General features: G+C 43.0%; 2 protein-coding genes across 4 annotated transcripts in view; both read right to left on the reverse strand.

Moving 5' to 3' along the window:
• Nucleotides 1–6755, reverse strand: part of CZH7orf50 (chromosome Z C7orf50 homolog) — a 130739-nt gene extending 123984 nt beyond the window's left edge. Inside the window, exons 1-2 of one of the 2 annotated variants that reach the window (XM_068422494.1) lie at nucleotides 6556–6755; nucleotides 4667–4812 (exon numbers count right to left, since the gene is read on the reverse strand). In XM_068422494.1, coding sequence (XP_068278595.1) covers nucleotides 4667–4795 — 129 coding nt within the window. In that variant the 5' untranslated portion in view covers nucleotides 4796–4812; nucleotides 6556–6755. Of the gene's footprint in view, nucleotides 1–4666; nucleotides 4813–6290; nucleotides 6374–6555 lie in introns of those variants that run through there. The other variant, XM_068422496.1, reaches the window with a different exon arrangement.
• A 2741-nt stretch (nucleotides 6756–9496) lies between these two features.
• On the reverse strand, nucleotides 9497–12706 carry ZFAND2A (zinc finger AN1-type containing 2A). 2 transcript variants are annotated; one of them, XM_068423235.1, is made up of 6 exons: nucleotides 12536–12705; nucleotides 11834–11928; nucleotides 11059–11190; nucleotides 10708–10859; nucleotides 10066–10155; nucleotides 9497–9641 (listed from the first exon to the last, which is right to left on the reverse strand). In XM_068423235.1, the coding sequence occupies exons 1-6, from the start codon at nucleotides 12588–12590 to the stop codon at nucleotides 9632–9634; spliced, it is 534 nt and encodes a 177-aa protein (XP_068279336.1). In that variant the 5' UTR covers nucleotides 12591–12705; the 3' UTR covers nucleotides 9497–9631. The 2 variants fall into 2 exon arrangements, with proteins under 2 accessions (XP_068279336.1, XP_068279337.1); XM_068423236.1 differs by lacking the exons at nucleotides 9497–9641; nucleotides 10066–10155 and having other exon boundaries at nucleotides 10704–10859; nucleotides 12536–12706.
• Nucleotides 12707–13032: the final 326 nt, after the last annotated feature.

The raw sequence follows: 13032 nt of genomic DNA on the forward strand, positions 1-13032 counted from the left end.
ACAAATAATATAAGAATAAACATTCAACTGAAAGGTAGCCCGAAGAAAAGAGAAATAGGCCCAACATTTCAATTACAGACTGACCAAAACCAGCAGACTAACAAGAGTGCACTAATATCCATACTGACATTTAACTTGGCCATTCTGAGAAATAGCTATCACACCGCCTTTTCACCAGAAAACTGCTAACTGCTGATGTATCCTTACATCAAGACAAGGGGGGAGACGGAGGGATGGATGGAGGATGAAAGATTGTGTCATCTTCTCTTCATAACATGGACAAAACTCTATTTGCATGTTAGAGAAATTTTTTAAATGGTCAAAAAAAACAGTACACGGCAGGATTCTTATTGTAGGAGGTTATGCTAAATAAAATGAACTTTGTGGAATTTATTTTCCTTTTTTCAATACTTAAGATTGGATTACTACGTATTTCTTAAACAAAAATTAATAGCCACAGATAACACTAATGCATACAACAGACGATTAAGCTACTAAAGCAAAACTAAACAAATGCAGGAAGAGTTGATAGTGGAATTGCAACGCAAGCAGTTTCCAAAATATATTTTTAATGTCTATAAGATACAGATAATATTGGTAGCCTGGTAATCACAATAAAATCCTGCAACAACCTGAAGCTGTAACTTTGTGGCATTTTTTAGGATGCGAAAACACAAAACACAAAACTTTGATGGTTACAAGATAAGCTTCCCATTAATAAAAAAAAAATAATGGAGCAATAAAGGATTACTGAGTTTGTTTGCAAATCATCCACAACTCATTATTTCAACAACAGGCTTTGGTATGAATTAGTGGCTTGTCCAATAAATAAATACACTTTCTGATGATAGCTTTACAGTATCTGCTTGACAGGTTTTGTAGCATGGACGTCTGGTTTTCATTCATGAAACATTCAAATTACTACCCCAGTTACCTGATTACAAGCAGCATTAGAGATCGTATCAAAGTACCATTCCTAGCTATTCCACCAAGCTCATGCCAAAATGTTTATCTCCACAGCTTAAACATAATTTTATGGGGTTTTCCACCACTACAAGCAATGATTTTAAAGAATCATTTTTTTGTGGTTTCCTTTGCTGTAGTACTAACTTAATAACTCCTTATTGGCCTTTATGATAGCCTCCAAAAAGCAGAACACAAAAACCCTTTCCCTACTAATTTTGCCATTTTCCGTTTAGTAAACGGATCTTACTGTTTGGGCACCTGCACACCAGCCCTCTGATTAAAGAAACACCAAGAGCTACTTGTTTATTTGCCATTGTTTGTACTATCTGTATGGAATCTCAAAAATTAAGTTCCTTTCCCACTGATTTTGCCTTTATCTGGGGAAAATGTTGATTCCTTCTCCTCCAACCATTTGCAACACTGAAGATAACAAGGAACATAAAAGGAAACACCCACTGACTGTATGAGCATTACCTAAAGTACCCTGCAACCATGAACAATGGGATTTGATTTATAAAGATTGATTGCCTCTTAGTCATTGTAATTTTCCTTAAAGTTACAATGTTTGCTAGACTAAATTGGGAAGGGATAACAAATTAATATTGTTTTCTATGGATTATGAATTTTGAGTCTTGCCTTACAGATGTTAAACTCCGGAAGAATTTCTTACTGTTCTGTAGAAAGCCTGCAGCTCTGAAAACAGCACTAGAGAAACAACATCTACCCTTAAATTACAAGGTTAAAAGATCCTTTGATACAGTAAGGTCATTCTGGGTAAAACTCAAATAGCCTTCGTAAACAAAGCAACCACAACATGTTATTCCCTACCTGCAGTGTTGTAAGTGTCAGTACTGCTGTTTCGATAAGCTTTGTGGCACTAAGGCAGCTGAAATTGTGGAGGGCGAAGAAATCCATGAACAGAAGCAAGACACGGGTTATTGCAAACAAGCACTTCTAATGCTTCTGTTATTTCAAGATGACACATTAACGATATTGTAAATATTTTTTCCAGAGAACTGAAACAAAATTAATTTGTCTCAGACAAGCTCCATCAGAAAGTTTTTATTTAAGAAGCCGGTATTTAACTTCAGACCACCGGTCTAGATGGTACATTTTAAATATCTTTTCTTTATGCCTATGTTATATAACAATTTAAAAGAATAATCTCCAACTATAGGAAGGCTTAACATACGAGTATGGTAGTAAACTACAAAATCATTAAAAAAACAAGTAAAACTAATGTCCAGGCATTAAAAGAAAAAAAAAAAAAATAAATCAATGTTTAAAATGTGAGGTTTATTGCCAAGTAGCTAAATAACACAGTAACATTATGGAAATCTGTCAGAAAAAACACAGGGCTGAATTAAGTTTAAAAACTTGTATTGCTCAGCTCCACGAGAGATGTGTCACTTAGAGCTGTGTGGTTCTAAGATCATTCATGAAAACATACTGGTCCTGAATTGCTCATTGCTATTTAATGTAAACAGAAGAAACTGAGTAAATGAAAATCAATAAAACATCAAGATTACTCTGAAAGGTCAAGCTGTTCCAAGGAAAAATGTTTTAGTCTTAGGCTGGTAAGAATTTTTGAAACACATTTCACAAAAGAATGATCAATGTATACTAAATCCAGACACTTAAGACACATTTCAGCTTGCCTGCCTGCAGCTCTATAACAAAATCAATTAGAGATTTACATTTTCTACTTTGAAGATTAAAATTGCTGTACTAGAATAGGAAAAAAAAGTAAATAATAGGAGAGTAAAGTGACTTACTGAACCAGTGAAACCTCTCTCCCACCACAAGCAGTCTGTTATATAGCTATCTTTTGACTTCTTTCCATCAGATACGAGTCTCCCTAGGAGAAACTGGAGTCTACCTCTCCTTACTTTAAGAATGCCAACATTTGATGACCAAAAGCATGTTAAGGCATAGCTGCTGTTGTGACTTAACTGAGTATTTCACACAAAGCTGGGAGCACATGTGCTGAGTAACAATCAAACTGGTAAACAGCTAACTTTCATTAACCATTTCTGAGGTAAAATTGTTTAAGATCTGCCTAACTTTTTTCATTCTCAACAGCCATTTCAAACAAAAAAATGTGGTCTACTAACTTACGCTTTCCTACTATCAACAGTTATTGTTTATAAAGTTGATGCCAAAAAATGGCTTGTCATAGACCTTATATGGCATTCCCTAAAAATAACACTATATACATGTTCAAGCCACCCACTGACACCAACTTTTATAATTCTAAGAACTGTTGTGCCTAGTGGTGTTCCCTTATAGTATTAAGGATTCTTCTTTCCATTTAATATTTGCTCTTTCTTCACAGTCCTACAGTCTGCATGGCCAACAAAAACTAATTTGGGGGTTCTAAGAGCTTATCACTTGACATCAGATGGTCCAAAAAGGCCCCACTCGCTAGGGGTTTGAAGCCCACTTTGGATTTTTCCCACTCTTATGTGAAACTATACAGATAGTCACAGGCAATACAATTTTAATTTTGACATTTCAATTTCACACTGTTTTATCTGGTAAATTATTTGCACTCAAATTGAATTACAGCACTGTGAATCTAAAGTCTATAATACCCTACAAAGGAAAGGACAAATATTCCCTTCTATTAAGCTATAAACACCAGATCTTCTGTGTTTGCTTTGATACAAAGATGCACTCTTTCCTTACTTTACTTAAGAACATTTCTGCTGAGTTCAAACCCGCAAGAATTTACAGATCTCTGCATAGCTACTGCCAGTAGGTTGGCTTTTCTTAAATTATGCTTCACAAACTCTAAATGTAATAGCTAGAGACACTTAAGCATACAAAAGCTCTCAAAAAATATTCTTGCAATAATCTTAAATAAAGTCTAATACCAAAATAAGTACTACTACTTCTTAGTTATATGATCTCCATTGAGCAATACATCTGATGATAAATGAAGTAACAAGCAGCTTTCACATCTATTTTATGTCAGGCCATGAAACATAAGAGTTTTTAAGACCACAGCTTAATATCACCTCAATAATTCCTAAGGAAAAAACCTTTGCCTTTCCTTCTCCACTTCTCGACAGTGTCAATACACTTCATATTTCTTTGATCCGTGTTCTACAGCAACCACTCAGAACAGCAGAATTGTATCACCTTGTTTATGTATCATTTCCATCACAAAAAACTTACAGTTCCCAGTTTCCACTGAAATAACATCTCAATATTGCTAATTTCTTTCTCATAAAATTAATTCATAAAATGTTCAGTAATACAAAGAGACTGCTGACACCTTCTGGCCACTTCACATTCTGTCCAAAAATCAAGATTTCCAAGAAAACATCTTTCATGTTTTTCCAACCACTCAGGATCACATGAAGACTTAAGCTACGCCTATATTGCCATATGACAGTTGCCTAAAGCCAGCTGGTTTGCCTTTCACCCACATTCTCTCACTCATCCTCTGTCTTTCACGGAAGCATCCAAAACAAACAGAGACCATGTACTCTGACTGCTACAACCCTATCCAGATTTGGCTTAATTTATCTTCTCCTTTTAACTTTCACTCTAGGTATATCACATCCAATGAATCATTGCAACTGAATCAAATAGTACATTCAGATTCAGTACTGAATCTCTAAACACATCACATCACAGGTAACAATATATCCACATTTTATTGAATTAAACAGTCAAAACTGGGAGGACCTACCTGCAGATTTTGTTTCTTCTTCTTCGGTTCAGTTTCCGATTCCAGCTCTCCCTTTGGGGCCACATGTTGCTTCAGCTTTTTTCTTTTTTCTGCCTTCTTTTCTTTTTTTTCCACATTCATTTTTGGCATTCTAAAATAGAACTATTCTGTAATAGAAACCACCAAACTGCAATTAGAACCTTTTTTAAATATTAAATGTCAGTCTTGTATACAGAATTATACTATAATTACACTGGTACAAGAATTATTTGTGACTACTCAGCTATGAAATGTATGTCTGCACTGAATTTTGATCCATTTTGGAGAACTTTCATCATGTTTCCTTTAGGAATACATTATAGTTAAGCTATTGTAAAACTAGAATGTCATTCTCCTGTAGAAAACTACAGAAAAGCCTATTGTCCTCTCAGGCCCCACTGTGGAAAATGCTTCACAGACCCTCCTGGTAGTAAACCTCAATAACTGATGCTGTGCTTTCTGCAGGTTATAACGTACCACTTTTAACTGTTTGATCAATTGCTTACCTCAGATAACACCATCAGGCCTCTTTCTTCTCCAAATACATTAATGTCACTGTTAGTCATCTCATTAGTATAGATTTGTGTGCATATATACATACTCACAAGCAAAAAGTAAGCCTACTTGATTACTAAACAGATAGTTTTAAACCATCAGTTCTGTTCAAACTCGAAGTTTTCCTGTTTTCATATAGATTAATGTGGGAAAAAATATGCTTAAAGAATTATGCTTTGTGAGTTTAATCTTTCATTTTACACTGACATTAGGGCAAAGGCAAACAGGAGCTGCAGAAACCTTGGTTCTGAAACCAGGACTAGTTGTAACTGCATATTTTTTCTCTGATTTAAGTGGCTTTCAACAGCTGCCCCAACACAGTCACTTGCTGTGCAACAGCACAAACGCCAGCAGTTGACTCAAATCACAAATACTTCGCTTGAAACACACTCTGAAAGATAAACCAACTCACAAACCCAATTTGGTAGGCACCCATACAGCTGAACCCGCACAAGCGCTGGGCAGGAACCGCCTGTGCTGCCTGACAGACCAATGGGGACCCAAGTCCTAGAATCACAGAATGGTTTGGGTTGGAAAGGACCTTAAAGATCATCTAGTTCCAACCCCCCTGCCATGGGCAGGGACACCTTCCACTAGACCAGGTTGCTCCAAGCCCCATCCAGCCTGACCTTGAACACTGCCAGGGAGGGGCCATCCACAGCTTCTCTGGGCAACCTGGGCCAGTGTCTCACCACCCTCGCGGTAAAGAATTTCTTCCTAGTATCTAAATTAAATCTCCCCTCTTTCAGTTTAAAAACATTCCCCCTCGTCCTGTCACTACATGCCCTTGTAAAAAGTCCTCGACAGCTCTGCTGCTACAGCACCTTCCAGCGACACCCCCGCCCGGCCCTGAGCAGGCCCCCAGCCGGGGGCACCCCTCGCTGGGTTCCCCACACAAGACCCCTGGTTCACTTTTCCTTTGACTGAGGACGGAGCTAAACACTTCGTGACTATGAAGTTTTTAAATTCGAGCCATACGTCCTCAGAGCAGCCACCAGAGCATCTCTCACGGCAAAAGCAGCGTTGCTGCCCTCTCTCCAGCACCACCCACCAGCTCCTCGGCACCGCACGCCCGGCACCGAGCTCCTGCCCTCCGCGGGGGCTGACAGCGGGAAGCGACCCCCTCAGTCACCGCCACCGCGTCCGTGGGCCGGGCCGCCCCGACCCTCCCGCAGTCCGCGGCCGGGCCCGGCGGGGCAGGGAAACTCCCGGCGACCCCCAGGGCTCCCGCCGCCCCCGCTGGGCGCCTCACGGTGGCCCCGTGGGGCGGAGGGCACAGAGCACGCGACCTCCCCTCCCGCCCTCCCCGCACGCACCTCTCGGACCCGCCTCCTCTGCACATTCAACTGAGCCCCACGCTTGGCGCCGCAGCCCGCCTCCTCCCTCTCACTGGCTACAAGGAGAGAACGGAGACCTCTTGTTGGCCCTCGACATGCCAATCTCCCGGGTGGCCAATAGGAAGCCACGCTCGGACTTAAAGCTCCCACCTAGAACACGCGGGCTGAGGAGTGCTCGGCCGGTGTTTGGCGGCGCGCTTGACGTCACTTTTCCGCGCCGAGACCCGTTACCGATCAGTTCCCGCCTCCCGCGTTCTGTGGCCCCGCCCCTCGGTGCCCGGGTGATTCCCCGCCCCGCTCGGGCTGCGCCCCGGGACCGACAGGCCGGGACCCCCCCCAGCTTCTGACAGGGGCCCGCCCCAGGGCCTGGCAGCACCCACCCCTGCGCTCTGCACGAAGGACGCCGGGTGGGAGGCCCGCCCCGGTGCTCCCCACACAAGCCGGGGTGCTGCTGGCCACACCAGGCCTGTGCATCGTCCCACGGGTGCCGTGCCAGCTGCTAACGCAGTGAGACGCAACCGTCTGGAGAACAGAGGCGATTCCTTTAGCCATCAGATCCTAACCGCTCCATGTCTGACACACCATTACCTGCTGTCCTGATCGGGTCTGAGGGAAGGTGCTGGGAAGAGGCAGACACTGCGGTTTGAGTGGACGGGAAAACATCTCCAAGGACAAGTTTTCCAGGGAACAAATTGGTTTCTGTGTTTTCATTTTCTATAAATACCACGTGCACAAACATTTCCATTTCCCCTTGGCAATTTAAGGGCAAGAATGTTTACCAAAAACAAACACCTAGATGGAGCATTTTTTTCATGACAACCTGAAACAGGGCTTTTGTTTCCATTTGCTTTGATCCCAGTAGCAGCTGAGACGCTGGCTGTCAGAGCAGACGCTGGTGGCAACAGCTCCTCATACCATTATATACACCAATGTGAAAAGGTAAACCTTCACACCTCTGCCTCCTTCTCCTGTCTGAACCAGGGTCACACCTTCTGTCATTCATCTTCTTCCACCTCCTCCCCACACCACAGGGTGCCAATCCTGTCCCCCACCCATTGCTGTTGGGCTGGGCAGAGCCTCTTGGCTCTGGTCCATGTCCTTACACTACAGTCAGTACCTGCTGCTGCTCTCCACTGGAAACCCCTTCCCCTACCACCAATGGGGTGCATAGCATTGTTTGGGAACCAGTGGCCAGTTAGATATTATACAGAAAGATTACAGACTGTACCATCGCACTAGGGCAAAGTTATGGTGTTAGAGCACACAGTATGATCAGTAGGTAGCAGTATCTAAAATTAGAGCTGCTATTTGAGTTTTTTGTTCTAATGTGAATAAGGAAAGCATGTTTTCTGGTCAGACTTCCTAAAATAATGATTGCTTTATTACATATCCTATTGTGACATCCTGTGGCTAAACACAGTATTACAGATACTGTTAAATCACAATTTTGATCTCACAATTGCATAAGATTAGACTATATGGAATGAGCAGTGGTAACTCAGACCTCCCAGCTTCACACATTCAATTTGCCCAACTACGGCCTTCCATATAGCTTTGACCATTCTCCAAAAACTTCTCCCAGATGAGAAGAAATCACATGGAGCCAAACATTAACATGGGATAGCACACATCTTTGTGCGTGTGTTTGCCAGAAATTACATTATTTCTGCCTTTTCTGATAAAAGGCCTACAAGTCAGTATGTTGATTGTTTACATGCTATCCCTGTGAAGGACCATAAATCCCCATCTCCTCTTCAGGCAGTATTTATACTCTAAGGATTAAGCCTCACCAAAGAGAGAAACAAGAAGCACCCAAGTCTTTGCACAACTGCAGTAGACCTCAAGGCTATATAAAGCCTAAGCATTAACTGCACTTATGCTCACATCGCTTACAGTATTATCAAAGATAATTTTTCCCAGGTCAGGGAAGACAAAAGGCTCTGCTATGCAAGCTGCTCATCCTCCCACCTCAGCAAAACATCACTGGGCACTCATAGCTGCAGGTGATTCAGGGGGCTGCAATTACCCTTCAGCTAGTCTCAAGCCAACACTCCAGCCCACCAGCCCCAGCATGCAGAGGAATGGCTCCAATGACACATGAAATTGAGGTCTTGACCCCCTGACACCATCAGCAAGCCTTGGCATTTTTCTCACAATTAGTTGAGTGAGAGGTCTACTTAGATCCCAGCTGGGGAATTAGCATTGTTCATTAACAGCACATTTCCATTTCATCAACCTACAATATTTCAGGCCTCAAGCTAAGCAGCTGGATATTCATGCAGTTTTAAAGAGCCCAGATAGAACATATCTATTATCTTGATCAGCTATCTGTTACATCTTCACTTGTTTAAGCTTTTCTGGAAGACAGCAAGAGTAGCCACCCTAGACAATGCTGTAGTGAGAATGAGGCCAAAATAGATGGGACACAGTTAATACTGCTTTCTCTGGCTTCCTTTTTACCCCAACTACAAAAACTATCCATGCAAATCTAGGTTTCTAAGGGGTAATAAATTATAAAGAATTATACCATGCCTGCCTCTGAGCACTAGTCTTCAGTGAATTGCTTAGGGAGAGCCTAGAAAAACTAGGTACAGCTTCATAAATCAAGTACTTCCAGTGACATTCAGAAATCAAGAGGCAGCTTATATAAAACTGGCTTCATGTTGATGTATGCTGTTTGTCAAGCAGAATGCTGCACTGTGTGCCAGTTCATTTCCAAAAGGATTGAGACATATGACAGTAGCTTGTATTTCAGACTTTCATAGGAAACTCATAGTTCAGACTTAGCAAGACAGCAAAGCTGTCTGTGTTTCATACTAATTTTAGTCTTCTTCCTACCACCATTCCCCAGTTTCCTCCACCAAGTATTTTTCACAGTATTACAGCTCTTACTCCACATAAAGGAACAAATACACTTGGCTTGGAAAGGGTGACAGTTTATTGAATGCATAAACCATTATGATACAAAAATAAATTAAGTGCATAGAAAATTAAAGAGCTATAGACAAGATTAACTTCAAAGTAAACAGAGGTTTGATCCAGATGTAAGCCTCTACTATCTGCATCTGAAAGACATAAGAATGCGTTGTAAGAGTTACACAACTAAAACTTTCAGTCACAAGGAGATACACCACAGCAGGGAAGGGCTTGGGCCATTATTTTAATTCAGATACTTTCCTCAGCATTCTGATGACACACCATTTTTTCAGAACTTGACCAAGCCTCACACTGAGCAGGTGGCAGACCAACCTGCTGTTGCAACAATTTGATGTCCTAATGCTTGTGTCTATATAGCTATTTTAATCACTACAGTACAGATAAATATTCACTTGTACTTGTCAGACACCCCTCTACTGCATTCCCAACACCCAAAGGTCAACCACCAACTCTAGAGAAGTCAGAGGTATGACAGTGGCACTCCTACACCATGTTGACACAAGACTATTTTTAAACAAGCTTGTCTGTCTTTTCCCATTCTACAGCTTATACCTGTTGTGCTGAGAACTCCCATTAGATGGCACTCCAATTGCTCCAGTTGACTTGAAGGCACTTCGAGAGGCTCTCATCAGAGCTGCATATCTACAAAGAAATACAACCAGGCTCAGCATCTCAGCACACTGCCAGCAGTTTCACTCTTCCATCCAGTTTAATTATCTACATCTGTCACATAAGTCTCACAGTCCTATTGCACAGAACAAGGAAAGTACATCTGCCTGCAACAGACAGATTTTTTTATTAAAACTAAGCTTAAAGTTTGCTTGGCAAGGTATTGATTTTGTTCTTTGTTACTTCAAGGTGCCGGGAAAAAACTGTAGGATTCTAGCATTTAGATCCAGACCCCAAAGAGTACTTGAGATGGCCAGTGTCTATGCACAGTTAGAAGGCACCAAGAGTCATGCTATCAAGATAGGTAAGCTTGGAAGAATTTTAGGAAGGCATTTGACAAGAAGCTTTTACCTTGTCTCACTGATTTTCAGAAGCTAGGCCCAAAATACAAAGACAAAATAGAAGCTATTTTATTGAAGTGACCAGTAGTTTATTGAATTCCCTATTTGTCCAAGATCCACACCAATCCCCGATACTAGCTCTGAAATTTCAGCTTAAGCTAAAACTATCACAAATACAGCTTACCCTGCCGCGGAGGTGGGGTGGCTGCTCCCTTTACAGTCATGATCCAGAGGATGCCGATGTTTTATGCAGAAGTTGCCACCACACTGTTCACAAACTACCTTCATCATCTCTTTCCTTTTGCAGCCTGGCTTTAAGCACTTGTTTGTGAAGATCTAAGTAACAGAAGACATGAAGTTGGCAAAGCTTGCTAGCTTTCTGTGATCAGCTTCCCAGGTAATGACAAAGCACAAATGCTTAAGTGCCCGTAGAATTAAGATGAAGCAGAGCAAGCTTCTACACATTCTGCTGTCAGAAGAACAAACTTCACAAGCATTAGGCAGGCAGTTTAGATTTCAACAGCAGTTTCCTTACCCTCTGCTTTTGCTGTGCTGGATTGTATTTGCAGTTCTTATCCATGTGGGCTCCAACCACCATATCCGGTATTTCCCCCTTCTGAACTGGGACAGGTGCATTACAGAGTGGACACACTGGAACCTGCACATTCTAAGAATATACAACACAGATTAGAAGTCCCACCCAATTATTTTTCTGTCCTTCCCCTTCTCTTACCCATGGGTGATGGAACTGTATTGACAAGGGGTTTACATTCTACTCATTTACTAATGCTTTAACAATATATACTTCATGAAGGTAACAGCAAATCGTTATCCAAAAAATAGTCACACGTGCTTTGCCAAATCCATTTGTAGCAACGTATTAGTTGACTTTAAATATGCTTCTAAGCTTTGTGGAATTACAGCCTTTGAACACTTCAAAGCCCAAGTATGGGCCACAAATCAAAGTTTGGCCTCACTTATTCTACTTATTTCCTCAGTAGTTTCAGGTGGGCCATTCTTCAACTTAAAAGACCGAGGCTGCAGAACATTTCAGACCACAATACATTACTTAAAATATAAAGCACCTCTCTGGGAAGATGCAGTGTAGGTGAAAGAAACTAGAATCTAGCAGTACTGACCTCAGAAACGTTATGTTTTTATATATTTGAAATCCAGCTGTATCATTAACTTACATCACCTTGTTCTCCCATCTGCTTTTATTGAACCCACAGTTCACATTTCAGAGCAGCCTTTATACACAACTTAGCAATTCTGCTGTGCGACCCACTGACCCACATATAGGAGCTTACTTTCTTGTAGGCAGAGCTACACTTGTGGTCATCATAACGGATGTGATCTTTACAGAAGACTTCCCCACACGCATCACATGTCAGAGGAAGGAAGTCTGGGAGAAGAATGAAAAAGGAAAACAGATTCTCATGGAGCAAAGCTAATAGCTGTGAGAGTACTTGCAGAAGACTACAAATAAATTCTAAAGCAAGTTTTTGTCTAGTCACAATCTAATTACCTCTAGAGAAAGCAGGCCATTCTTCATGAATATTAAAGCTAAAAGAGTAAGAGCAGTAAGTTTCCCTCTTTTTATCCACAGTGTTAGACTAACACAAGCCATAAATACCTTGGGAGCTTCTTGAATGCAGAAACACTTAGTGAGGCATTAGTCAAGAGCTAGGAGTTGAAGTACAAATCCAAAGCCCACACTCAACAGTACTTTTACTCTTTAAAAAACATCCCTTAACAGTTTAACGACATATAAGACCAAAATACACTGGGCTCAACTACAGAAACAGCACGGGTACCCGCTAACCAGAGCGCCCTTGTACAGACCCTGGCTTACCGAAGAGACTCGGGGTACGGGACACAAGCTGCCCACCCCTTACGAGCGCTGCTCGGGGGCAGCCAGCCCACCTCCCGGAACAGCCCCCCGGGGAGCCGCTCCCCGCTCCCTTCAGACCCTGAACCGCGCCCCGAGGGGGACCCCAGCCGCTCCTTACCCAGCTGCTTGCAGGTGCGCTCCGAGCAGTGCTCGCCCAGCCCCGGGAGCTCCATGCCGGCAAGACACCACGACCCTCGCCGCAGAAACCAAGGCCCCCACGGCCGCCGCCGCTTTTATCCGCCTCCCGCTGACCCATCGCGCCCACGTGCTGAGTCACGCGCCCGCCCGCCCGGCCACCGCGGATGACGTCACGGTGGGCCGAGCCAATGGCGCCCCCCGCCCTCCGTCGCCGTCTGCTGCGCGTTCTAGGCGGGCGGCCAATCGGCGGGCGGGGGGCGTGCTGAGTCATGAGGAGGGGGCGGGGCCGTGACGGGGCAGATCAGGGCCGGGGGGATGGCCATGGCCATGGGGGAACCGGGAGGGAAGGCACCAGGGCGCGGGGAAGGGCACGGGGATGAGCTCAGGGTGGGTGTGGAAGAGGGGGTGATGGTGAAGACAAGGGGCCTCTCCACCTTCCCCGGGGGATCCCAGACACGTGTTACCAGAAAATAGGAA

The sequence above is a fragment of the Nyctibius grandis genome, chromosome Z (genome assembly GCF_013368605.1).
Source record: "Nyctibius grandis isolate bNycGra1 chromosome Z, bNycGra1.pri, whole genome shotgun sequence".
In the NCBI taxonomy this organism is placed as follows: domain Eukaryota; kingdom Metazoa; phylum Chordata; class Aves; order Nyctibiiformes; family Nyctibiidae; genus Nyctibius; species Nyctibius grandis.

What these genes read in the sequence shown, in the direction of transcription:
- ZFAND2A (XM_068423235.1), bottom strand. Translation starts at nt 12,590, where the DNA reads ATGGAGCTCCCGGGGCTGGGCGAGCACTGCTCGGAGCGCACCTGCAAG. An exon ending in GCGCACCTGCAAGCAGCTGG is followed by an intron (nt 11,929 to 12,535) that starts GTAAGGAGCGGC and finishes TTCTTCTCCCAG; the next exon opens with ACTTCCTTCCTCTGACATGT. An exon ending in CACCCCACCTCCGCGGCAGG is followed by an intron (nt 10,156 to 10,707) that starts GTAAGCTGTATT and finishes ATTTCTTTGTAG; the next exon opens with ATATGCAGCTCTGATGAGAG.